The sequence below is a fragment of the Suricata suricatta genome, chromosome 1 (genome assembly GCF_006229205.1).
Source record: "Suricata suricatta isolate VVHF042 chromosome 1, meerkat_22Aug2017_6uvM2_HiC, whole genome shotgun sequence".
Lineage (NCBI taxonomy): Eukaryota > Metazoa > Chordata > Mammalia > Carnivora > Herpestidae > Suricata > Suricata suricatta.
Window position 1 is genome coordinate 15848490 of NC_043700.1, and position 27802 is coordinate 15876291.

Genomic DNA, 27802 nt, shown 5'->3' on the forward strand with positions numbered 1-27802 from the left:
TCTAAAAATATTTTTTCCCTCCACACTGAAGGACGCACTAAGTCATAGAAAGGGCTAAAGACGGAAGTGCTGGAGCAAACCCACGAGGTCCGGCTTCCTCACAACCCCCACGAGAGGGAAGTGTTTACTCCAGAAGTAAATATTCTAGATTTTCTAAAGTCTGGCTGGGTTTCATGAAACAATTAAAAATAAATATAACTTCTTCTTGGGCACACAATAAAGAGAGTGGTCCTTGTTCCGTGTGGGTGTCATTTTACCTTTAAAAGAAAAACAGTGGCTTGTTACGAGAATCTTTTGTCTCCCGCTTTTAGGATTAATTCTAACGGGCATTTGAACAGGACTTTGGAATGCTTGCTGCGCAACCACTGGTCAGGGAATGACCTCATTTTGGCAAAACCGGGAGGAAAGTTTTGAACCGCGAACTTGCCCTGGGGTGTGAGTGATTCTGTTAACAGGTGCCAACGATCCGGGCCGCTGGTCCCGGGATGGTCCCTGTTCCTCACCAGGTTTTCACAGAGGGGTGAACAGAGGAACCCTTCACATAGGAGGAGTCTCATGGGACTCAGAAATGTGCAGGAGACTCGGGAGGGGAGGGCTTTGGGTCACTTGCACCTCCCCAGGAAGAGTGAGGAGGACACATAGGCCACTGGCCTTGCCGTCCAGGAGAGGGCAGCAGCAGCACCCGGCCCGTAGGCCAGCACTGCTCTTCCCGGGGACACCAGCCTTTGCACGCGGGGAACGCACAGCACGGGTACGCGCCTCATCCAAGGTCAGCCTCTGTCTCGTTCTCACAGAGGTGTGCAAAACCTCGAACTTGAGTTTAAGCCTTTTAATTACTGCCGACCCCTAGCTCCTCATCAGATTGTGAGCAGATTTGAAGGAGGCTATCTTTCATTCATATTGCATATAAATGGGCATTCAGTAAATGTTAATGAATAAATGCATCTTATTCTAAAGAGGAGGCAGTGGAGGCTTGAGGAGGTAAACAGATTAGCTCAAGGTCACTGGCAAGGACAGAGCCCGACAGAGGTAGCATTCGAATGTTCCAGATTGTGTCTCTAGCCCCTCTCATGTTGCCACGTAAAAGCTAACAAGAGCAACTCTCTCTCTCTCTCTCTGTATGTATGTATGTATATGTATATATATACATATATTTATATATATATAAAACCATCATTCGTTATATTCATTATCCTCTAAAGCAGTGGCTCTCAACTGGAGACAACCTCTGCTCAGGGGACATTTGGCAATGTTTAGAGACATTTTTGGTTGTCACATCTGGGCAAGAGAGTGCTAAGGACATTCGGAGGATAGAAGCTAGAGATGTTGCTAACCATCCTACAGGACACAGGACAGCCCCTCACGACAAAGAATTATCTGGTCCAAATATCAATAATGGCAAGGTCGAGAAACTCCCATCGAAGGTCAGCATATAATCACCTTATAATCAAAAGGGGATATTTCAAGGACAGCAAGAATGGGGCTGTTGGAGAAGAGAGGCTGCGCCCTCTTTGAAGGCAAATCCTGATGGGAGAGAGAGGAGCTCCAAGAGAAAGCTGACTGTGGCCATGACCGAGAAGAGGGGTCTCCACTCCAGTGCACCTGTGCGGTTTTCTCTGTCTCAGACAGGGATTTTAGGTCATCAATGCTTCTAAGTTCTGACTTGCACTTGGGTCTCTGCAGACTAAGTTCTAGATTATTTCGAAGATTTTGTCTAGTAATTCGCATTTCCATTAGCCTTCAAAAGCATTTTATTTTACTGGGTTGGGGGAGGGGAACCTTTGCCTTTAAGATAAAAGTAGTTGACGCTAAAATTGTAAACTGCAATGGCATTAGTTGAAAGAAGTCTTTAGAATACTTACTGTTAGTTTGAAAGGAAGGTCTCCTTAATCTCAGAGAATCGGAACAAGACTCTTATTCCACTTTTACTTGAATGGATAAAGATAGTTTGGAATTTTTATATTATTTTAAAAGCTTTAGAGAGTTCACTAACTAGCTAAACCAAACTTAGGAAGTTATTATTTGGTTTCCCAATGAAGTATTGCTCTCATTGGAGTCTTTCTGTTTCTCTAAATAGGGTTGGAAGGTTATCATTATGGTCTTTTCATTAAAGCTTTAGGATAGAGATGGGGTTTCATGGAGTGAACAATACAGGGATGTAAGGACTTTATATAACTTTACATATCGGCTTTCCATGAAAGCCTGCCTTGGCATAAATTTGCCCTTGTGTGTTTGAGCTTCACATAAAGCAGTGCATCATAAATATGTACTTTTTGTGTAATTGGAATGTACTTAATTTTAAGTGGGAAACTCGAGAAAGCAACTAAGGATTCTTTCTGCCAAGACACGTCACCCAATCTTGGCAGTAGATGAAATAAAAAATATCTGAAGAACTGCCTTCCTGATAGAAGGCCACTACAGTCCTTAGCTCATTGTGTAAAGACTTTTTCCGAGTCCAAATCTCTTTTAATTTTCTGCCCTATGGAACACATCACTGTCTTGTCCCTTCTTTTCAGAACGTTTCCAATTAGTTTATATGGAGCTAAGCTTCAAATCTACATTACTTCACTAATTATTCCCTCACTGTCTCCTTCAGTAAGTTCTCTTTTTCCATAGTTCCATTTCCATAAGACTTTTGAAAATGGTGTCCAGTGTTCCTAATCTCAGGACAGTTCTGTTCACAGGCACTTGGCCACTGGGAACTTGGTCTTCCACACTTTCAGAAACGGTTTGGATAATAGCAACCTCGGTATAACAGCATAAAATGAGATTCTATCTGTCTCCAAATATTAAAAGGCTCAAAGTAAGCTGGTGGCATTTTCTAAGTTTAGAAGATCACACTCATATCACCACATTGTCCCTGAACAAAGTACAATATTTCCTCTGATACCAATAACTGAGAAGGATCTCGAATGGGGGACAAACTTGTAATTTTATTTCTCCTTCTATGTTCAGAATGTTTTTTTAATTATGACTGCATTTGTAAACCTAAGATCGTACTTTGCTTTTCTATGAAAAATTAGAAGTCTTCTCCGAAACAAAATGATCTCTCTCTAAAATTTATGTATTTATTTTTTGTTTTTGTTTTATTTTTGCAAAGAGCTAAAATTTATGTAAATCAGACATATTAAAAAGGGGTTTTGGGGGGGCTCCTGGGTAGCTCAGTCTCTTAAGCATCTGATTTTGGTTCAGGTCACAATCTCACAGTTTGTGAGTTTGAACCTCACATCAGGCTTTGTGCTGACAGCTCAGAACCTGGAGGCTGCTTCAGATTCTGTGTTTCCCTCTCTCTCTGCCCCACCCCAACTTGTGCTTTGTCTCTTGGTTTCTCAAAAATGAATAAAGGTTAAAAAAATATTTTTTAAGGGTTAAAATTTGTTTTAGGTTTTCAGGAGACCACATAGAAATCCTGAGCCCATTGTCTAGTATTATAAATGAGGGACCTGAAGCTTAGAGACTTAAAGCAACTTGGCCAAGGACCCACAGGTAGCTCAAGAACCTTGAGCTCCTTTCTGCTCAAGTTCCATGACTAGTCTGCTAATGAATAGCCTAAAAGAGGACATGCCTCATCCATGGCTTCTATAGAGCTTTGAGCCCTTTTTTCAAGGTCAATGGGAAGCACTTTACAAGTACAACCAGGTGAAACCCAGGAAAGTATTTCAAAAGCTTTCCTATGATCTACAACAGGTCCTATCACTAGGGGGCGCCTTCCAAGACAAAAAGAATTGACCTGTTTTTTTTCTGATTGCTTACAAGAGCCAGACACCTGACTTCCCAGCTCTCCTTTTGTCTCTGAGCACGGACCTCTAAAGAAAGACAGGGAAGTCCCACATTTCTCCTGTTCAAAAACAATTAAGTTAGACTTTCAGTGTTTGCAAGATGAATACAAAAGAGCTTGGCTTTCTGACACAAATTGTGTCAACATAACTTCGAAGGAGGCAACTCGAAATAAAGGGAAACTGAATCTAGGAGCGGGGAGCACTTACCGTCTGCCCATTCCCTTCTCCCCACCCCGACAGGTGAGGTCCCCGCTGGTATATTTCGTATTAGTAAGTCCATCAGATCTCCCTTGTTTTCTTTGTAGACTGTGAGCCTCAAGCTAGGCTGGAATTAATGATTAACAGCTGATGTTTGAAAGTGTGGCCAGCTGTGGCTAGCAGGCGTTCTAATGTGAGTGTCCAACTGCTAAGCCACACAAGCCCACGGTCTCTAGCAGTCTCTCTGGGGGTCATTTAAAAAAAAATACAAAGTAAAATAAGAGAAAAAGATTTAATGTATTGCAAGAGGAAGCAACTCAACCTAGGTACATTTTTGATATCTCAAGATTTCGAGGGCTTTCACAGACCTGCTGTAGGAAAAGACAATGTTGCACAACATCGGGAACAGGTAAGAGTAAATATTAAAGTTAAGTGAACGTTTTCTGCACAACCTCTTTTAGAGGAGGATGAAGCCCATTTTGGAAGAAGAAAAACACTCTTGTTAAGAATGTGGCAAATAAGCAAACAAAATATTTTCAGGTACGATTTCAAAACTTTTTTATTTTTATAAGTAGAAATTTAATTAAAAAATTAATTCCAGTGTTAACCATTTGAACAGGTATTACTTCTTAGATTTGTTTTAATTTGAGTTGACTGGGTTTATTGTTATGGTACTATACTAAATAATTACAGTTCTAAAAATTAATGAGTACAGTTTTTGGGAAAACATAGAAAAGATACAGTTCTTATGATGTTTTAAGTTTATGACCATGTCTTATAAGTTGTTTTTTTTTTCTTAACAAAAAAAAACCATCATGTAATTTCTGCCCTTGACGGAATGTATTAAATAAGCAAACACCACCAACAAGCAAAACAAGTACTACAATGTAAAAATATTAAAAAAAAAGAAAACCCTCTCACATGCATAAATGAAAGATTGCTCACAAAGAACTCACATCTTTTCAAGCTTCAATAGTAAATATTCTGCTACTATGTATTAAATACTGCATGCCTTGCCCAAGCTAAGATGAAACCACATCATAAATCAATAAGCATTTTGCATTTTCTTTCATTATCTACTCAAAGTCATGCCTACTGCACCTCTAAACATTTCATTAAATCCAATGATACAGCAAACACTCCCAAAATAAACTTAGATTGTATTGCAGTTTAAGATTTCTATCCAGCAATTATTCCTTGAAGTACTTTGTTCTACCACTGGGGTCTTAAAAAGTTTTACACCAGAGAATGATTGATTTATTAAAATTTGTCTGACTTGATATTTTAGAAGCTTTTATCCTTGACCAATTTGAGAGGAGATGCAGAATGAAAGAATAATTTAATCAGTAACGAGTATTTGACAAATTAGCAAGATCAATATTAAAAAAATAACAGGTCTTTATTTGCCTCACTGGTAGGGAGTTTTTCACAGAGCACAGTGAGTTCAATGCTTTGTGGGGGTAAGTACGTTTTTAGGCGATGGAGACGGTCTATGAATATACTTGCAGCAGAATTTTTTAAATGGTAACTTCATGAGTAGAAAATCATTTAGAGCTCTTCAAAAGGTACAGAGAGAGACTTCAAAGATGGAAAGAAAGGAAACAGTTGGAAGGGAAAACAAAAATGGAAAAATTGGGGGCACTTGGGGGCTCAGTCAGTTAAGCGTCTGACTTCGGCTCAGGTCAGGATCTCGCGATTTGTGTTTTGAGCCCGTGTTGGGCTCTGTGCTAACAGCTCAGAGCCTGGAGCTTGCTTCAGATTCTGTCTCTCTCTCTCTCTCTCTCTCTCTCTCTCTCTCTCTCTGCCCCTCCGCCTCTCATGCTCTGTCTGTCTCTCAATAATAAATAAAAAACATTAAAATTTTTGAGAAAAAAATGGAAAAGTTGAAGTTGGGGAGGGCTCAGATGACAATGAGAAATATCTGGCTAATGGGGAGCTGGCGGCAGCAGGGAAGCAGAGATGAGGGGACACCCCTGTCCGTTCTGGGCTTTTCTGAGCTAGGAAAGTGTTGAACTCTGCACACAACCATGTTCTAGGGTTTGGGGGAGGTAAAATTCAGCATTAGGGTAAGAACCTGCAAATACCATTGTTTTAACAGCTCCTTTCTCTCCCTATTTCTTGTGAATCCTGATGTCAGTAAACTAATTATAAATTCACGTTTTATGTTCTAAATACACATACACTTTTCTTTTTGTAGGATGATTTTATTATATCAAATGGTACATTTCACTTTATTTGCCTCAGTTTCCGGTGGTAAGTAGAGCTTAATCTTAGATAAGAATTGGAAACCGCTTGATTTCCTGCTTTGAAGACTGGAAAACCAAAGGGTTTAAGCCCTGTCCTTAAGGGCAGTCCCATGCCATCTACTCCAAGGAAGGACATGAAATCATTTTATTTTTCACTTAAGGCTCCAGGGGTTTTCAAAGCAGGGAACACAACTGAAGAACAGGCATTGTTCAGAATAGTAGCAATCTGTGTCCATATATATAGTCATACCCAAATCTCTATTTATCTCCAAACCTTCATCCCTCGGTACAAGTCTGGTGGTAATTATTACTCTCTTTGCATCAAGTGGTGGGATTTCTGTGGACAAGGGGAACATTTCCAGGTGCAAATAGACTCTTCATTAATGGGGGGCTGCCTCACAGTCCCCACAAAGCCACACGGAGCTTGGGGAGAAGAGGCACGTTTCTGTTAACCTCCAGGTCATTCTTGAAGCTGTCAATTTTGCAGAAAATTATGCTGTAGGCAGAGGTTATAGTTGGGTAATTTAGAAGGCTTATGTGCTGAGTGTTTTGAGCACAGGCTGTGGAAAGGATCCTTGACACTGTTTTTCCTCAGAGATCTCTTTGGATTGTATTCTCAGAATATTGTTTTAAAGGCATAAAGTAAAAATACAAAGGATTACCAAGAAAATCAATTATATTGAAGTATAGTTAGTTAAAATGTGAAAAAAACCCAGATATAAAAATAGATGCACTTCTTATTGACACATGGTGTAACAAGATTTAGTGGTGGGTCTAAAACTGCATGGTAATAATTACCACCAAGCTGGTGATGAGTGGTAATGTTATTTGGAGGTTTCTGCAGCTGTCGTGTTTTCTTTTTTAAATCTGTAATGTTATTATGACAAAGCAGTTACTATGAACTCTGTGGTTTGTTACATTAATAATGGAAGGCTATGTCACATTTTAGGTAGAGGTTAGTGCAAATACAGTTGGAATTTTCCCCATCCAAGGTCATGGACTATCTAAATCCTAGAGCCTCTAGTGAGAGTTTTCGCTGCTCTGTGCATGTTTATTGGTATGTTGTTTGAGGTATAATTTATCCTTTCCCAAGTATTTCATTTTCACTATATGTGTACATATACGTTTATATATAGTATGTGTATGTTACATATGTTATATACACACATATGTATATATGAAAGATATTAAGAAGGCTTCTTACTGGGAATACACTAAGATTAAAAACTACAACCTTTTATTCAGTGACTGAGTAATGATGACCCAAAGAGCCATAATCTGGAACATTGGCTATCTCTTTCTAAAAACAGAAAAAAAAAATTAGTCTTATCCAATTTAGCTTTTAAAAAATGTCTGTATGGTTTCAGCCAGAATGGGATTCAGTTATTTTTCTGAGAATCTTCAGTTCCTATTACTAAACTGGCCCATTTTAAATGTGAGGTGATACCGTGTATCACAGCCAGGGCCATCGAACACTCTTGAAAAATGACCACTCTGGATCCTTCGTTTTGTATAAACAAGGAATTTTGACAAACAGAAGCAGCAGGGAAACAGAAAGAAGGCAGCCCGTTCCAGACTTGGATGCAGCCCTAAGGGACATCTTTTGCCAGTAAAGCTCTGAGAAATTATTCAGTTACCTGCTAGGCACCCACGTCTCCAAGACAATCAGTCATAAGCACAATTCCATTGAGGCAAATGTGCCATTTTGTGATTTCCTTTCCTGTCTGATGCTGCTAAGCCAATACAATGACATAAAAGTGTTGATTGCTCTGATTTCCAAGTTCAGGCGTGTTTCCTGTTATGTAGACCTACTTCTCTTGCCTTTGTAAGATTATTATCTAATTCGATATGTGCAACTAAAACCCCAAATAACTCATGCCGTGTATTCCCTCACAGAATGTATAACTAAGCTGTTCACAGATACTGGCTTCCAAGGAGGAGAGGTCACTACCGTTGCCACGCCAAGCGCCAAGCACTGCCAGCTTGTCTGTACCCACCACCCGAGGTGTCTCCTCTTCACCTTCATGGCTGAGTCGTCATCTGAAGATCCTACCAGATGGTAAATGTTTGTGTTTCTGTATGGAGGAAGTAGCTTTTTCGGGATTATTGCCTGCCAATAAGTATTCATCTTCCATTTTGTAAGATGGCAGGTTAACAATGGGAAAACATGGTGTCCTTCAATTAAAATACAGAAAAACTGAAATTGCAGAAAAAAGATCACATCTAGGCAGATCAGGGAGAGGCAGACGTGCCTCATGGTGTGGACTTTACGGCTTCTCTGTGGTCTAGATTTTAATGGTGCCCTCATTTCTCCTTACTGTTGTTATGCCTCTTAATCGTTTTGTTCCTTGCTTTTTGATTGATTATTGATAACTGATATTATTCAAATTGGTGCTTTTCCCTCACTCACGTATTTTATTGGGAAATAAATGTTTATAAATGTAGTTTGAAAGAACAGTGCAGTGGTCCCCTGGCACCACCAACACTTTTGCCATTTGTGCCTTATCTGTCATCTTTCTATCTACCTGTCTGTTTAACCATTTGAAATAATTTGAAAGCATTATAACATTTCACCCCTAATTATCTCAACATATATTTTCCTGCATAAAGGAAAAAATTGTAACAAGAACCCCTTTATATTATCTGTTGTCCCCTGAGTATAATTTATGGCTATTAACCAGTATCTTCTCCAGATTCACAGCTGCATTTAGTGATTTTGTGTCTATAGTCATACTTTTAAAAGTTTTAGGACATTTGGGGGCACCTGGGTGGCTCACTTGGCTAAGTGTCCGACTCCTGATTTCGGCTCAGGTCATGATCTCAATGCTTTCATGAGATTAAGTCCCACATTGAGCTCTGTGCTGACAGTATTGCGCCTGCTTGGGATTCTCTCCCTCTCTCTTTGTCCCTCCTCTGCTTCTGCTTTCTCTCCCTCTCTCAAAACAAGTAGATAAAAACATCTTAAAAATTTTAGGACATTCCATCCACCACTTTTGTTTCCATGTTGAACTTGAAAATTCAGTAATGAAGCTTTGCTAGAGACGTAAGTTGTGGACATGTTTGTGTATTACTGCTCCGTTCATAGAGATTTACCTAGTATCCCGAACTTAAAAAATGGCTACTCTAGAATCTACAAAGAGGGCTGGCAAACTTTTTCTTGACAAAGCCGTGATTAAATATTTTAGGAATCATGGATCCAGAAGCAAAGTCAAAGATATAAGTACTTATAAAACTATTCAAAATGTAACCATTTAGAAATATAGACACAATTCTCAGCTGATGGGCGATACAAAACAGGCAGAGGGTGTCTGACCAACAGGCCATAGTCCACTCCTGTTTCCAGTTAGGAGGGAAGAAATACCGTATGTGATCTCTTACGTGTAGGGATGGCAGAATGGAAAAAAATAAAAGCTGTCTGTACTAAGAAAATATTTGTTTTGGCATCAGATAGAGCAGTTTGCTTCTTTCTCTCTGATTTTCTGTGTGCTGACTTTTAAGGTCCATTATTTTAAAACATAAGTTCTCGTGCAGGTTTACTTGTGTCCTGAAAGACAGTGTGACAGAGACATTGCCACGAGTGAATATGACAGGAGCAATTTCTGGATATTCTTTCAAGCAATGCCCACATCAAATAAGTGGTAAGATGTTGTATTAGAATTCTTAAACACTCGTTCCTATGATATATGTAGTTATATCACTTATGGTTTTATGGCTGTAAAATGAAACCCTGCTATGTGGCCTTAGAGTCTCCTAATGAAGTTCTTTCACTGGAGAGTGAAAACTAGCACATGCACGACCCATCCCCCGACGCCCAGCTTCAAGTCTTAGATGTAAGTCCATATTTTTGTAACGTTCATTTATTTTTGATACAGAGAGAGACAGAGCATGAGAAGCAGAGGGGCAGAGAGAGAAGGAGACACAGAACCGGAAGCAGGCTCCAGGCTCCAAGCTGTCAGTGCATAGCCTGATGCAGGGCTTGAACTCACAAGCTGTGAGATCGTGGCCTGAGTCAAAGTTGGACGCTTAACCAGCTGAGCCACCCAGGTGCCCCTATATATTACTTCAGGGCACCTGGATGGCTCTGTTGGTTAAGCGTCCAAATTCATCTCAGGTCATTATCTCATGGTTTGTGTGTTCAAGCCCTATGTCAGGCTCTGTGCTGACAGCTCAGAGCCTGGAGCCTGCTTCAGATTCTGTGTCTCCCTTTCTTTTTGCCCCTCCTCCAATCATGCTCTGTTTTTCTCTGTCTCAATAATAAGTAAACATAAAAAATAAAAAAAATAAACATATTACTTCAAATCAAAGGAGCACCTAGAAAGGTTGAGATGACACTTGTCTTGTTAGTGAAAAGATCCTCAAATAGGTTAGCGGATCAGTCAGTCAGTGGCATTAAGGAGACAAGGCAGGCTAGGGTGGAAATGAACACAGGAACTAACAAGCCTAATATTATTGCAATAGAAGAAGGGCATTTGCATTCTTCTTCTCCTTCCATGTGAGTGTAGAAGTTAGGCAGATGAAGGTGAGAACTAAGGGCTTCTGGGAAAAAGTGGCTGCAAGAGTTGAAAGTCAGGAAGAACAGTTGGTGGCGTAGCACAATTCCACAGGGTCCTGGAGTCTGGAGGGCCGCCATGCTTCCTGCTTCTCTCTCCAGCTTGCCACAGGGACGTGTACGTGGGCCTGGACATGAAGGGCATGAACTATAACAGCTCGATTACCAGGGATGCTCAGGAGTGCCAAGAGAGATGCACAAACGACGTGCACTGTCACTTTTTCACATACGCAACAAGGCAGTTTCCAAGCCCGGAGCATCGGTGAGTGAGCCGCAGGCTGAGCCCGAGGACAGTAAGCAGATGATCATGTCATCTGACGGAAAACAAAGTTCCTCCTCAGCTTGATGCCAGAAGCTTTTTTCAGCCCCTAAACATTTCCAGAACAAGTATAGTGTCAATAGTTTTCTTCACAGAAAGTGCATTTAAGGACCAACTTCGATATGTTTCTTTTATGTTAAGGACTCTGTCTTTTTACTGACATTACTATGTACATAATATATATTTTTACATATTGGTATATGTATTTATATACTGTGCTAAGTATATAAATAATATATATTTATATATATAAATAAATATATAGATCTGCTTAACACATATATATTTCAAAATATATATTATATGTGCATTAAGCAGATTTATTTTATAACAATATTATAACAGTGTTATAGTATATTATAATTACATATTATACTTATAATATATATTTATATATATAATTGTTTAACGCAGATATATGTTATATATATTTGTTATATGTATTTATACATTGTTATATATTATATATATATATATGTCTGCTTAATGCATCTCCTAGCTAATTAAAAAACTGATACATTTCTTAATTGGCAATTTTGAGGCAGTTACAGTTGCTCTGACTGTGTCGTTCCCAGCCTAAGGATTCTAGAACCAAAGGAAAACCTACGCAGACCTCTCTAAGTCAGAGTTCCTTATCTAAGACAGTATAACTAAAGCCCATGTGAAGTGTTTTAAAATCGGCCCCATACCAGATTTTGAAATATTCCAGAGATAAGTGTGTGAAAATGTAGAAATGACCTGATCTCTAATGATGAATCTGTGTTTTCTTTTTTAAAAAAAGTGAGGGAAAAATATCACTACCTTTTATATTTAGAAGTATCTGAGATGTTCTAGGGTTGTCTAGTAAACCATGCTGATTTAGAGCCCAAGAAAAAAAGGAGAACTAAGTTTAAATGACAGTTATTTGGATTCCCCTTTGGGTTTTTCCATTCCACTCTCCACGTTCACAGGGAGGTGAGTGCAAAGCAAATCAAGCATCCGAAACTTATTTCAAAAACAACAGTGATAAAACCAAATGCTCAGATTAAGAAGTAAGCTTTCACAGTTTGCGTTCAGCCTAGCTCAGCCTACATCTTCTTAACATGTCTTGTGTCGAGACTTAACATGACAGGGACAGCAAGCGAGGAAATGGAGAGTAGAGAAGGGCTTGAGAATTCATTACTTCCTACCTCCAATTCATCAGGTCATCATCTCTCCAAAGCTGTCATTTCAGTGATGAAAAATAGAACTGACAAGACTCAGAGGCGCTCCAGTCCTAGTGGAGGAAGGACTCAGGTCCCGCTGTCCTGCGTCAGCTCGATGCTGTTCAGAGCAGTTCCTTAGCTGTCAGCCCAGGAAGTCGCTAATTTGGAATCTATCATCTCATGTTGTTTCCTACTGATACTTAGAAGAGTAAAACATTTTTCCATTTTTGTCTTTATTCAGTAACATGTGTCTATTGAAGCATACCCACATGGGGACGCCAACCAGGATAACGAAGCTCAGTAAAGTGGTGTCTGGATTTTCACTGAAACCCTGTGCGCTTTCTAAGCTGGGTGACCGTTATTTTCTTACTGAGGGGGCGTAGCCATTGCACATAGCGGGTGCTGGTGGTGTGCGTGATGGGCCTAACTTAGGACACCGCTGTGTGCTCCCTGATGAAATGGACCCAATGATCTTTTACCTTCTTCGTGCGAGAAATGTCATTACGTCCCATATAATTAGAGCTCTTTTGAATTTAAAGTTTAAAACAACCCCTCCAGTTTTCCTAACCAAAAAAACATTAAAGATCTTGGGATAAAAAAAAAAAAAAACCCTGTAAAAATAATTGTTATTCAGATTTTATTTCTTTAGAGCAATTTTAGGTTCACTACAAAATGGAGGGGAACATAGGGAAGTCCCACATACCCCTGCCTGGGCACATGCAGAGACTGCCTCATTATCAACACCCCCCACCAGAGTGGTACGTTTGTTACTGTTGATTAACCCACATTGACAGGTCACAATCACCCCAAAGCCCGGAATTTACATTCCGATTCACTCTCGATGTTGTGTATTCTGTGGGTTTGGACAAATGTATAATGACGTCCATCTATCATCACAATGTCACACAGAATTTGTACTGTCCTAAAAAACTCCTCTGTGCTTAGCCTATTCATCCCTCGTCACCTCACAACAAACTTTTTATAGGGAATTTACAGATACTATGACTGGGATTTTACTGCTAATATCGGTGAATTGATTGCTTAAACACGCTTTCTTCTGTCACCCAGCTTGTATTAGGGACATTTTCCCTAGGACGGCGTTTGCAGACAGTAACGTTGCCAGTGTCATGGCTCCAGATGCCTTTGTCTGTCGCCGCATTTGTACTCACCATCCTGGTTGTTTGTTTTTTACCTTTTTTTCTCGAGAGTGGCCAGAAGAATCTGAAAGGTAAGGAGTTAAGATGAAGATTAATGCTTTTTTTTTTTTTTTTCAGAAGCAAGGCATAATTTTATTCACGGCCACATGCTTTTATCACGGCCAGGCTAAACCTGATCTCCCTGGTGTTAAGGAGCAGAGAATGGCTTCAAACAAAGGGGGCAGTGAGATGATATGGACAGGTCACGTCATCATTTAGTTAACCAATTACAGTTCACAGCATTCCTTGGTAGCCAAGGGAGCCAATTACATTGTAATACACAGATGTTAGTTTTGGCGGGAACCTATCATGTTAAGGTTCTTTGTCCCTTTAGAATGACCAGTCATAGTTAGACACCTAAGATGTCGTGAGAGACAGTGACCAGGTGACTTTCACCTGTGGACTTTGCTTCAGCCAGGCCTTAGTAGAAGGGTGGGGTTACTTAACAGAATCTGATGTCCGAAAATCTGAGGCTACCAAAGACTCTTGTTTTCTTCAGCTGAGGGAGGTCTCTGCCCACAGCAAAGGGAGAGTCGCCTCTTTGTGAATGGAATAAAGAAAATAAGGATGACCATTAAGACACAGTTTGGTCCAATGCCCAGTTTGAGGTTGTTGAAGCTGGAGTAGAAAGGGCTGGGAATATCAGTGAAATGTCAAATCCAAAGTGAAGAAAAGTGGAAATGAAGGTCTCTGTTAATGGAATTGGGGGGAATTGCGGAGGGAGGTTTGAGGATTGAGTTGCTGTTTTCTTACTGATGGGTGTTCATACAGGAAACCATACTAAAACATGGGAAATTTCTTTGATCATTAAAGGGATATCTGTTGGGATTGTTGTTCCTCGTTAATAAGATTCACTAAAACAAACAAAAACAAAAAACAAAAAACCCCACGTAAGTCGCCTTCAAAACCTAGATTCTCTGTATTATCTGATTGAGAGTTCTCAGAGCCGTTGGCATTTGCTTGACTTGGCTGCTCATGTGGGGAATGTGTCCGCCAGAGCAATCCAACTGCGCTGAGCCCTCGGGTTCCTTGTTCATCAGCAAGTCTGGTTTTCCGTTGAGTGACTTTTGGAAGTACTAGGTCAGTGACATGAAAACATATCTGTTACTTTCCTTTACTCACAATATAATTTGTTTGGTGCCTACTGTATACCAGGCACGGTTCTAAACACCAGAGATACCATTAGTGAACGCAATAGGTAAAACCCTGCCCTACTTGGACCAGAGTGGAAGTGATAGACAAGCAGTCAGGGTGGGGTAGGTTGTCCGGTGTAGAGGCAACAAAGCTTGTTGACTGGCTGTCTGCTCTGAAGGAAAGAGTCTGTGAGAGCTTTAAGGCTTTTGGCCCAAAGAATTAAAAAGATAAAAATACCCAAGACTGGGATGCAGATTTCATGAGGGAAGAGATTCCTAGTGGACATCCAGAGAGAAATGTGGAACTTGGCAGTTGGAAAGAGAATTCTGGAACTAAGAAGAGAGGCTTATGTTCTGGACCTGTGTCTGGGTATCACTCGTATAGCACTGGTAATTGAAGGGACTGAATGCAGTCAGAGAAGAAAGGAACCTCAAAGATTGCATTATAAATGTCACAAATTAGAAAGATACCTTTGTACTGCTGTGTTAATCACTGCTCAGCTTCTTTTTTACTCCTTTTATTACGTTCCCAATCAGTACCTGTAAGAGGGGTAACACATCGGATCCTCAGTACAGGGTGAGAGAGGAATGTGAGTACTATAAGCCAAGACTTGGCTTTCTTTTTTAATGTTTTGTTTATTTTTGAGAGAGAGAGAGACAGCATGAGCAGGGGAGGGTCAAAGAGAAAGAGGGAGACACAGAATCTGAAGCAGGCTCCGGGCTCTGAGCTAGCTGTCAGCGCAGAGCTTGATATGGGGCTCGAACCCACGAACTGTGAGATCATGACCTGAGCCAAGGGCGAACGCTTAACCAACTGAGCCACCCAGGCACCCCAAGACTTGGCTTTTTAAGTTTAAATTAATTCAAATTAACTAGAACTAAATATTCATTTCTTCGGCTGTATCAGCCACATTTCACATGCTCAATAGCCACATGTGACTAGGGGCTACTCAAGTGGATGGCACGGACATGGACCATGTCCATCACTGCAGAAAATTCTACTGGATAGCACTCCTCTAGACTGTGATTTGGGGCTAACCAGGAAAAGTTATCTTGTTCCAAGAAAACGCTGCTCGTGTGGAGCCTGTGATGAATGTCACTTATCTCTGTCTGAGCCTAATGCACCTCTGGATAGCATATTTCTCCATAGCATGGAAATTATGGAATCTTTGAAGTAGGCGAGGAGTGTTGAAAGAAGGTAGATAAGGAAGATGCTAGGAACACTGACAATAGAAACAGCTTGGAAAAGTTTTTGGAGGCAAGTGGTTTCGTGTTGAAGATCTGCCTATAACCTAGGGATCCTGGGGTCTGACTCAGTGATATATGAAGAGTACTTGCAAACTGAGAAATTGTTTACTATTAAATACCAACATGAATTGACTTTTGTGTGTGCTATAAAAATGATTCTTTTCTTTGATATGTTTTACCTAAGGTATTTATATCCCCCCCCCTTTTGTTTTTACTGTTAGAAATCTTTGTCTCCTAAAAACATCTGAAAGTGGGTTACCAAGTACACGCATTACAAGAAACAAAGCTCTTTCTGGCTTCAGTCTGCAAACCTGCAGGCACAGTGTCCCAGGTAAATAATGAAAACACTCTCTCCTGGTCAGGATCAGCAAACCTGAGGTTGACTAGAGGTAAGGTCTGGTGTCTCCTATCTGATATGTGATTTCCTGCCTAGTGTTCTGTCATCCCTCATTTTACCACAACACCGATTTCTTGGGAGAAGAACTGGACATCGTTGACGTGAAAGGGCACGGAGCTTGCCAGAAAATGTGTACCAGCTCCATCCGCTGCCAATTTTTCACCTATTCGCCATCTCCAGAATCTTGCAACGGAGGGAAGTAAGACATACAAAGAGTTACATGGATACTCCTGTCCCATCTCCTTGAGGGTGTGTTATGTTTATACTACTCTGTTTCCAACCTGCAGGGGTAAATGTTACTTAAAACTCTCCTCAAATGGATCTCCAATGAAAATACTTCATGGGAGAGGAGGCATCTCTGGATATACATTAAGGTTATGTAAAATGGATAATGGTGAGTTTAATGTCACCTGAGAAAGTACATCTGGAGAAGTTATTCTCTACCAAGTATATCATGGCTGTCAAAGTCAATAATAACCACAGAGGGGATAAAAGTAGTACAGTCATGAACTTAGGTACAATTTTCTGTTATTTTTCCTCCTGTCATCCAGGCTGACCATGTTTTAATGGTAAATATGGGGCCTCAACTAAACTGTGTATTGCCTAATATTAAATTAGCATGTCTTTTAATTGGACACATGTATATAGCTGGTATTTTATGGTGAGACTCAGGCTCAGTCAATACTTTTATGTTTGATTCCTGCTATGAAGGCCAACTGTCTTTTGTATTATCCCATAAAGTTGAGTATCGGTCAGGAATTTGGTTAATCAAATTATTTGTTTTCTGACCATTGACTATTACTTGGTTTTTAGCTGAAACATAAATAACTGCCATATGTTTGAAAAAATAGGTATTTATTCAAGAAATGAAGTAGCTCCTCTCCAGGGGCCTTCATTCTTTCAGATCCCTTACTAGTGTTCTGTATACTTATGAATATTGGCAAAAATTTACAGTAAAACTCTATTTATGACAATGAGTGTGACAGGGTAGAGAGAAAATAAAAAGATTGTTTAGATTAAAACAGGACCTATAATATGTATAAAGTATAATAAAAATTACAGTGAAAGTAAGATCTGCAGTGGCCGCTTCTAGGGGGTAATTTCTGAGCACAGTAGTGAGGGATGGTTTGTAGGCAAACAGAATGGTCTCCAGACAGAATCTCCAACAGGAAGGACCCTATCACACTCCTCTCTCAGTTACCATAGTAACTTATCATGACTTTAGTGCTTACTAATTTACATAAAACCACATGTCTTAGACTTTTCTTGCTTAATGTGCAATATTATAATGTACTATGGATTTAGGATTCAACTGAGATTTAATGAACAAAGTAGAAGTGGTGATTCTACTTTGTAACAGTTATAAAAATCTTCTGTGTCAGAATTGTTCCTCCACTGAGAAGGAGAGTCAGTCCTTCACCTCTGAGAACTTGTGTCGTAGCATGTACAGTATTGTGCCTGATCTAACATCCCAACTAGGAAACCATGCCTTCTTGGCGTGTAGAGGAACGTGGTGGCCCAAGCCCCTTTAAGAAGCCAGAAAATTAAGTTGTAGCTCATATATTCTCTGTTTTCCTTACAATACATTTATCTAAGAAGGAGCATTATGATAATTCTGTTGTCTTAGTTCTGCTAAGCACGAGAAGGGACCCTTGGCAGATGCTGCTGTCAGTGATGTTGATGTAGTTTCTAAAATGGGAACCATCACTTAATATCTTAAATTGCAGAATCCGTTCCTCACTCTCCTTTTATTACATTCATCTCTGATGAATGTATGGATTCTGGCGTGTGAAAGCTACAGAATGTATCAGGTGGAGATTGATAGCTGAGGCAGAAAATACAAGATAAAGGAAAATAAAACCTTAAGACTTTTTAGTGCACCTTCTGAAACTAGATAATTAGGATTTTCCTGCACTATATAAGATGAAATCATACCCTAATGGGAGGGGATAGCTAACTGAGGTAACTATCATGTCTTATCCTGTCACTGGTCTTCAACACAACTTTCTAAAGATACAGAGGAATTGCTATCAAAATAATTGTTTCCTAACACAAAATCTAACATTAAACACAGATATTTTCAGCATTTTGTTTGAACTGGGAGACAAAATAGAATGAACATCGAGACCTATCATTTATCCCTATTAAAGTCATTATTGAATTGTTTATAACATTTTTTAGTTACTCCGTACCTATTAATTTTCATAACCTTTGACTTTCCTTTCTTGCAAATTGTAAGGGCTTCCCTATAATTCCAGAATCTAGTCAAAATCCTCAAAATGTTTCTCTGAAATGAACTTCACCTCATCCACTCTCAGGTGAGAACACTCTTCTCACAGGCACGCCAAGCTTGCTCCTGCCTCCGCTTGCTACAACCAGTGTTTCCTTCAAGACTTCTCTTCTCCTGTCCTCTCCTCCTTTTTGAAGTCTGCCCCAGAATTACACATCCATTTTCCTGTTGAGAAAACACACGGCTAGAGAGATTGTTTTACACCTACACAAAACCAGGGAACAGACCCTCCAGGCCTTGGCTTTTGACTGGTGACCTTTGGCTAACTTCACACTCCTCCTCTAGCTAAGGACACGAAGCCTCCCCATCCTCTGAGCCATGCTAGCGTAAGTGTGGTCTGGGTGTAGCATGCTGACATCACCAGTGAGCCTGCTAGAAAGAAGTTCAGCAACCCCCACTCCCTCAAACTGACTCAGAGTCAGCATTTTAAAAGATAACCAGGTGATCCCTATGCACATTAAAATATGAGAAGCATTGTTCTAGAATACGATTGTTCTGGAACACCTCATTCCAATTCCATCTAGGTGATTGGGGCAGGTTTGGCCAAAGCTCCCATTGGGAGGGTGGGTTCTCATGTTTGGCATCCCAGGAAGTAGAAGCAGGAAGGACTATCCTGCCCAGGGAAGCTAAGACAGAAGGAAACCAAGGGGTAAGTGTGAATCAGAGTGCTCGAGAAGTCTCAAGGGTTGAACCAAGAGAACTCCAAGCTGTCAACAAAGCCATAAAGTTGAAGCAGTTCACAAACAGAAGAGCAGCGCATGCACGGATGGATGGTGCCCAGCTAGAGCAGGAGACCCTGGGACCACCGGTCAGCCTGAGTAGAAGCAGATAGAGTGGAATTAGACAAAAGCTATAAACTGAGAGGAAGGTGCTCGGTTTTCTTTCTAACAGCATTTGTCAAACTTCAGCAGGGATGGTTGACATTCAGATTACTAGGCTCCACTGTCCAAGTTTCTGATCTACTGGGTCTGAGGGGGGCTCGGGAAGTTGCATTTCTAAGAATTCCCAGGTGATGCGATTGGTCCAAGGGCCTCACTTGACAAGGATTGCTTTAAGAGAACCTTCAGGGTTATCATAGGAGGGAGGAGAAGACGGCCAGGCAGTACTAGAGGAGACATTCTTTGAAGGCGTGCAATTAGAAGGTGACTTAGTCATGCAGTTTTCCCATGTTTGCTTTGCTTGCTGACTTGGTTATAAAATTTCTTCAAGTCAAGGTAATGATAAAATACTGAATTGAGGGAAGGTTTTCTTCTCTTTGTGCCTGAAGGGACATAACTGCTGATGGAAAAGGGAGATTTAGGAAACTACTCATTGCAACGCTTCTGTTGTAGCGTGTACGACCAAAATCAAGCCCAGAATTGTTGGAGGAGAGGCATCTGTTCATGGTGAGTGGCCGTGGCAGGTAACTTTGCATATCACATCACCCACCCGGAGACACCTGTGTGGAGGCTCCATCATTGGAAACCAGTGGATACTAACAGCTGCTCACTGTTTGATCGGGTCAGTACGATTACCGATTTTACTAGTTCCCCGGGGCTCACACATATACTGAACCTGCGATTAGCATTTTAGTAAATTCTTTAAAAATGTAAATTATCCTATTTGCTAAATTAAATTTCTATAGTAAAAAAAAAAAAGGCAAGAAGGAAAAACACTTATGGTCTACCAGCACCAGATTAGGTGCAAGAGTATGACGGCATTCTTCCGCTTTCCCATTTAAACACATCCACGTGCTCAGGGGTTGTTCTTGTTATTTCCGGTCAGAACATGTCATCTGTGCTTGTCTTTGGCATCAAGTCCAGAGCTAAACACAAGGAGAATTTCCCCTTCTCTAAATCTGTCATTCTCTCTCTCCTTCACCTCTTCCCTCCTCTCCTCTTCCCTCACCCCCTTCTCCTCTTTGCCTTCCTCCTCCTCCTCTTCTCTCCTTTCTCTTTTCCCCCCACCCCCCACCCCCCACCACCATGTTTCCATGTTTCCAAATACAGTAGGAAGGGTTCATTATGCATCCTCAGACTGGATTCCCTACTTGAATATTGGCCAAACCTAAAAGCTCTGTCAGGAGAGTATATGTACTCCAGGGAATTTTAGTTGGCCAAACTTCCTCTTTGCACTTTGGTATTCTCTGAGTTTCCGGATATGGTTTTGTCTATTTGTTTTTATTTACACTCACGTTATAACTCAAAGATCTGTTTGAAGTCAATAGCCTCCTTCACCTTGTACCTTTTCCATATGGGAAAATGGAGTACAAGAAAATTCAAGTGAATTTCTCAGATTCGTAGCTCATCAGAGGCAGGGTTGAAATTAACACCCAGAACTCTTCATAATTGGGAAGGAGACAAGGGGGGAAGGTGGGAGGAGGGGGAGGAGGAGGGGGAGGAGAAGGAGGAGGAGAGAGAGAGTGAGTGAGTGAGTGAGTGAGTGAGTGAGTGAGAGAGAGAGAAGGAGGGCGAAAAGAGCATTCATTCATTCATTTTTATGTAGTTAATATAGTAAATGCTCACCCAGGACCCTCTACAGGAGGAATATGTGAGTGAAAAATCTTAGCATAAAATCACTCTTTTCCACCAAAAGCCTACCACCAACAGAAAATATTAGTAATAGCTAGGTAAATAATATAGCTCAAGGGTTTGGGAATAATTTGGTGATGGAAATTTCTTTTCTTCTATTGTTTATTCCTTAGGATAGAGTCACCTAAAATCTTGCATGTCTATAGTGGCATTTTAAATCAATCAGAAATTAAAAATGACACATCTTTCTTTGGGGTTCAAGAAATAATCATTCATGATCAATATGAAACGGCAGAAAGTGGGTATGATATTGCCTTGTTGAAACTGGACACAGCAATGAATTACACAGGTATGTAGAATTTTAGATGGAAAGTTATCTGCAATGCTGACCTTGATGTAATGTTTGACACTGCAGATTCATGGGCTGACCCTCACAATTTCAAGATGGTGTGATCATGAGAGAGGGACTGCTAAGCTAGTCTTTAGTCTGTTAAGGCTGGCACTATTCCCTGATCATTATATCTTACTTTGGGGTGTGCGCAAAGCATCAAGTTTTCTCCAGGTTTCTTCAGAGTCACAGAACGACGTAACTCTGTAACACACTGGAGTATAAAGATGGTTTATATCTCCCTTTTAGGGACAAAAGGATTGCAGGTCAGAACGAGTAAGCAACTTCTACAGGGTCAACAGACCTCCCAGCTGGACGGAGTTAGGAGGCAGGGCTATGCCTGACCTCTCCTTGTTCCCTTATCCCGGGATGCGTGATGTATAATGCTGAACACAAGGAATGAAAATGAGCGACAATAAGGCAAAACCTGAATATAATAGAGAACACACTAAATAATGGAAAGTGAAAGAAGAGAGTCTCCCCTGGGAGAAAAGATATATTTTGTTTCTGGTGACTAAACTATGGTTTTTAAAATTTAGATACTCAGAGACCCATATGTCTACCCTCCAAAGGAGATCGGGGTGTAATATATACTGAGTGCTGGGTGACTGGATGGGGGTACAGAAAATTAGGAGGTAAGAAATGATGTTTCTCTGTGTGCTCCATCCGAAAGATAAAAAACACAGTTTAGTCTTAATCTTTTCGGCTGTATCAAGTCCTTCCGCTAAAATGTGAGTAAATAATCACATCCTTCAACTACAGAAAGCATTGCTAATGAAGATGAAGAGACAAAATCACCCAAGTGAGGAGGATCCCATGTCTGTTTGATTGGAAATTTTAAATACGACAATCTCTTTTTAATGACTAATTATTTTTCATGAAGTTTAGTGTGAAACCTAGCACTTTTCATTAAATGTCATAGCCTGTTATCCAATTATTTTCTCTGGGAAGTAATTCCAGCTACAGCCATACTTAGTTTTAACGGAATGTTAACAAATAATATATTCTCTTTAACTCTGTAATTAGAAAAGGGTCTATGAGGTAAACCTAATATTTTTATATAGGTATGATTTTGAGTATACACATTTATATTATGTACATGATTATTCCAGTCACAAACCAAAAATTTTTTCAGACAAAATACAAAATACTCTCCAGAAAGCTAACGTGCCTTTGGTGACAACTGAAGAGTGCCAGACAAGCTACAGGGGACATAAAATAACCAATAAGATGCTCTGTGCAGGCTATAGAGAAGGAGGGAAGGATGCTTGTAAGGTAAGAGTGCTTTCAGTCATTGAGTGAATTCACACGAGAACACTGAGTGCATTTAAGAACTGGTCTTCCTCCCCCAGAGCAGGGAGTCCTGGTCTATATGTTTTACTTACACTGAAGTGTATAAAAGGGCCGAGAACAGAATTTTAGGTGAAATCACTCTGAGACACATGTATTTAAGATGAGAAGCATCTGAACCGATGTGTGCACCTTTTCTTTTCTCGCCCTGTCGCAGGGAGACTCGGGGGGCCCCCTGTCCTGTAAACACAACGAGGTCTGGCACCTGGTGGGCGTCACCAGCTGGGGAGAAGGCTGCGGTCAAAGGGAACGGCCCGGGGTTTACACCAACGTGGTTGAGTATGTGGACTGGATTCTGGAGAAAACCCAAGCAGTGTGAAAAGTCCCCAGATGCCTTCTGACCCCCTGAAGGGCAAACCAGATTCTTTCTGGGAGGAGGGGTTTTGGTTTGACTGAAGCAGACAGACACTGAGCCACCATTTCCCTCCCCTATCAAGACAGTAAGGCGCGGAGGGGCACTGGGATTTGTGAGAAACGTGCCAAAAGAAACAGTCATTTTCAAAATTCCCATTGTATGATAGTCATAGTTTGTTTTCAGCATTCAGTCTCTTGCCTTTTGATCACACCTTACTGAGCCAAAGAAACACTATACGGTGATATATCTTAAGATTAAAATATTGCCAGATATGCCAGGAAAGAATCGAGTTGTGTCACCAGAGGTTCCCACAGAACCAATAGCAACCACCATAAAAAGATTTGTTCAATGACAAATGGGGGCTGGAGAAAATGGGAACAAAGACACCCATCAACGTGGAAGACTATGACTCTGCCTACATGAACGTCCTTCTTTTGTAAAAGAAGAACTTGGTGAGATTCAATGGCATGTTTTCAGAATAATTGGGAATTTTTTCGTTATTTCAACTTTTAATATGTTTTTTACTTAGTTTAGGTAGACCCAAGCTATCAGTGAGCATGAATGTGGACTCTGGAATTTCTATATGGGAAAGGATTAAAGGCAATAGTTTACCTGGAAGTGGTAGCTTAGGGAAGGATCTTTTTTTTTAGTTTTTAAAATGCTTATTCATTTTTGAGAGACAGAGCACGAGTGGGGGAGGGGCAGAGAGAGGCAGAGACACAGAATCCGAAGACAGGCTCCAGAGGACAGGGGGATGGAACTCATGAACCGTGAGATCATTACCTGAGCCAAAGTCAGTCACTCAACCGACTGAGTAACCCAGCCACCCCATCTTAGGGAAAGACTCTTAAAAGTTATACTTGCCTAGAAAATTCTAGGTGTGTAAATTGCATATTTCGTCATTGTGGTTCTGGGTCAGGGAGGCCAATAGAGATGAGGAGAGCAAGCTGGAACTTTCCTAAAACAAGCTGCCACTGCGGGTGTAAGTTTACAAATCTGCATTTACAGATAACCAAGGGTCTGGACAGAATTCAGTACAAAATACATCCATGTTACAGGAAAAAAACCAATTTGGGAACAAGTGGATGGTTATCTTGGAACTCTCATCACCTTCAAAATAGCCTCCTGTGTACTCAGTATTTATTTGCCTGGTGATTGTTTCTGTTGTGGCTCAACAACTAGAATCTGCACGTTCTCCCCTGCCGTTTTCACCCTGTGTCAACAACTACACATCTCGTCCAAGATGAAAAATGTTTCCTGAGCACACTGCATGACGAGGCCCCGGTGGTCAGCACATATAAGCATGTCCCTGCTTTCACGGGCCCCAGTCTAGTTAGCATGGACAATACAAATAAACCAATTACACGAGTATAAAATGATTTTTATACTGAGGGATGCACAGGGCTCTATGACAAGAGAATGACCATTTGGAGCAGGTTCAAAGATTGGGATAAAAAGGAGTTTGTGCCGAGGAAGACGAGACACAAACAAAAGCAAACCCAACCCCACCTCAGAAAGGCTGGGATGGGTATAAAGGCGCCAGATCCAAAACACTTCCAGATTCAAGCCACACTGGACTGGAAACTTGAATGTCATTCAGGTGATCGAACAGCACTAGTAATCGTCTCATTGCCTGTTTATTTACCTTAATAGTCTTGACGTAACACTTCACATTAAAGAGAAAAGTGTTAGGATCTAAGTCTTCAGAACAAGAGATCTTTCCTCTATGTTCTCCACTTGTGTCTTTGTGGTTCAAAAGGAGAGGAAGAGGCATCCAAGGTGGAGGGCACCGTGTGTTACAAATCCATTTCTGAATAAACATTTGGTGTTCTTTAAAAGAGAAAGAGAAAGAGCTTTCTGCAAAGTCTTTCCTGGGAAATACTCGAGAAAAACAAAACATTTAGTTTGGTCAGATAACGTTGGAAAAGCCCTTAAATGAAATCACTGAAAGAAGGTATAAAATATACAATGAGAAGGTTCCCTGGTCCACACCCAAAAGACAGCACCCTGCACACCGATCGGCACTGCTCTCTTTCCACGTAGTGTGGTTCTGCCTGGGCAACAGTTCTGATCGGGATCTAAAGGGCTTCCTTGGTCCGTTTGTGGTTTTTTTTATATAAAAGTAGGGTATCCCAGCGGGGGGGCCACACACCAGCCCCTCCAGATGGACACTTAGGTGGTTTCCAAGTTTTGCACTCATTCATATGTATGCAGGTAAGTTTGTAGCATATATTCCAGAAGTAGAAGTTTCGAAAACAAAACAAAAAGCAGGAGTGCATTTGTAAGTTTGGTAAATATCCAATTTCTCTGCAAAAAGTTGTGGCAATTGTCTCTCCCCTTTGCAATGAAAGAGAGGGTCACGCTTTGGCTAACATTATAGCATCAACTTGGAATTTATTTTTTAATATTTAAAATTTAAAATTTTATTATTCTTGAGAGAGAGAGAATTCCACAAGGAGCAGAGAAAGAGGGAGACAGACAGACAGACAGACAGAGAATCCTGAAGTGGGGCTTGAGCTCACCCAATGTGGGGTTTGAACTCACAAACTGTGAGACCATGACCTGGACTGAAGTTGGATGCTCAAACTTGGGAGTTTTTGATGACCTGACAGGTGGAAAAAGGTGTCTCAATATAGTTTTATTTTTGCAATTTTCTTAATATAAATGTCACTAAACATCACATGTATAAGACTGTCAACTTATTAACAGCTCAATTTCTTGTTTAGATATTAAATTTAGTAGTTACCATGTTACCAAACAGAGCATGATCCTTGCAGTTTTATAAACATGTTAAGAATTGTTGAAAGAAAGAAAGTTCCCGAGCTTATCTTGTTCAAGCTGGACAATGACTCAGGGCTTGAAAATACTGGTTGCCTGTCCCCCCTGCATGTTGCAGACATAAATTTGGGGTAGAAGAGGCCTCATCTCAAGTCCAGGGTTGGACCCTGATTGGTGGGCCTCCAGCGAGGCACACTGTCTTCCTTGCCTTGGGAGTTAGTCTACCGGTGAGCAGGTTGAGGCACGTGGCACGTGACGTCCCCCGGCTACTGTGATTGGCTCAGATGGTCATTCCGAGCAACACGGAGGACTTTGTCCAGGGGCGCCTGGTGGCTCCGCTGGTTAAGCTGCGTATTGAGGCCGCGCTGGACGCTGTAAAAAGTGCGCAGCTGCATTACGGGCTCCGGCGCTCAGTGCGCTCATTCTAACACTGATCTGAATTCGAGCATTTTACATCGGTATCTGTGTTTCCAGTCCCCCCTCACCCCCCGCCCCCAGGCTCCTCAGGGTGTTAAAACCCATGTGAAGAGAATCATCTCTCCCGCCTTGCACGATCAGAATGTCACGCTCAAAGTCGCTCTAGTGTCTGCTTGAGCCCAGTGGAAGGTGGTATCCGGCACACGAACTACTGGGCGCCCACAATAGTGAGGGCGGAAGGTTAGTGATCACAACCTGGAGTGAGAGGCGGGCTCCCGCAGCAGGACCGTGAGCTACAGCAAGAGCGCAGCCTGGAAAATCCACATCCTCTCCCTCCAAGGCTCGGTTCTCCCGGCGCCATTTCAGACGCGAAAGGGTCAGATAGCAGACGGGAAGCTGGTCCCTTTGTCACAGCACGTCCTTCTGCTGCTACATACATATTAGAAACATTTCTGAGATGTTACACGTTACCCACAGGCATTTTACACCCAGGTGCTATGGAGCCTGCACCCACGGCATTGACCTTGAGGGTAGGCTGCTGTTCTCAGGAGGTATATGTTCTTCTCTCTCTTTCCTCTAAAGTCTAGCGGCTTCTGGTACAGTGTTGGGGAAAGTGTATTTTGAAATAAATCAGGAGTTTCTTGAGCAGACTTTTAAACAACCCCTGGAAGGTGTGATCATAAGGCCAGCACATGATTGTCATTTCATCCTATCCCCAGAGTCGAAATGGACATTCTAGAGTAAGCGAACGGCTTATTAAATGGATATCCTGAACATGAAATTCCGGAGGCCCAACAATTAGTGATTTGTATGATTAATCATTGTAATATCATTTTGATTAACAAGAACAAGGATACAAATCAGAAATTACAACATCTCCCTGTGATGGAGTGCGCTGTGCACCATGCTGTCTGCCTTACCCGATGCCCCCTCAGAGTCCTTATCCCCTCCATGTATGATAAGGTATTATTATCTCCGTTACAACAGAATGTCTTGTTATTTATGAATTTATGGGTGGGTGTTGTGGGGGAAGAAACATCAGCTTGTAAATATTTTCAAGTTAATTCTCCATTGTCCCACTAGATGGCACTCTTTACCTCTTTTTGTTAACATTTTAAAGCCTAGCATCCAGACGAAAGGCACTTACTTTATCTAAACAAATTCTATGTATATACAGTATCTGGAAACATTAGATCAAATCAACTGCTTCAGTTCAAATATGCTTGTCTCTAGACAGTAGTCCCTGAAATATATGTTCCAGAGTCCCCAGCTTTGGGTACCTCACTTCCCTCTAGTGACTATTGTGAGTCCCCAACAGTGGGGTCAAAGTGTATGAGGTGTCCTACGGCTGCGGGGCAGGGTCCTCTCTCTGTCCCACTAACCCATCCCTGTTGTCATTTACCAGGTTGCTGAGTCATATGGCTCAGGACCACTTATTTTGTATTGTTTATTTATTGTTGAGAGA

The 27802-nt window shown here is 41.1% G+C and overlaps 1 protein-coding gene across 2 annotated transcripts; it reads left to right on the top strand.

Annotated features, from left to right (window-relative positions):
- Nucleotides 1-6175: 6175 nt before the first annotated feature.
- Nucleotides 6176-23624, top strand: F11 (coagulation factor XI). 2 transcript variants are annotated; one of them, XM_029930190.1, is made up of 15 exons: nt 6176-6230; nt 8120-8282; nt 9755-9861; nt 10875-11034; nt 12517-12626; nt 13344-13503; nt 16074-16183; nt 16286-16448; nt 16537-16643; nt 16735-16746; nt 19871-20039; nt 21223-21398; nt 21977-22072; nt 22573-22712; nt 22945-23624. In XM_029930190.1, exons 1-15 carry the CDS (start codon nt 6176-6178, stop codon nt 23104-23106), a joined length of 1890 nt encoding a protein of 629 aa, XP_029786050.1. In that variant the 3' UTR covers nt 23107-23624. The 2 variants fall into 2 exon arrangements, with proteins under 2 accessions (XP_029786050.1, XP_029785397.1); XM_029929537.1 differs by lacking the exon at nt 16735-16746.
- The last annotated feature ends 4178 nt before the right edge of the window (nt 23625-27802 follow it).

What these genes read in the sequence shown, in the direction of transcription:
- F11 (XM_029930190.1), top strand. Translation starts at nt 6,176, where the DNA reads ATGATTTTATTATATCAAATGGTACATTTCACTTTATTTGCCTCAGTT. An exon ending in TTTCCAAGCCCGGAGCATCG is followed by an intron (nt 11,035 to 12,516) that starts GTGAGTGAGCCG and finishes GTCTTTATTCAG; the next exon opens with TAACATGTGTCTATTGAAGC. An exon ending in CACAGCAATGAATTACACAG is followed by an intron (nt 21,399 to 21,976) that starts GTATGTAGAATT and finishes TTTAAAATTTAG; the next exon opens with ATACTCAGAGACCCATATGT.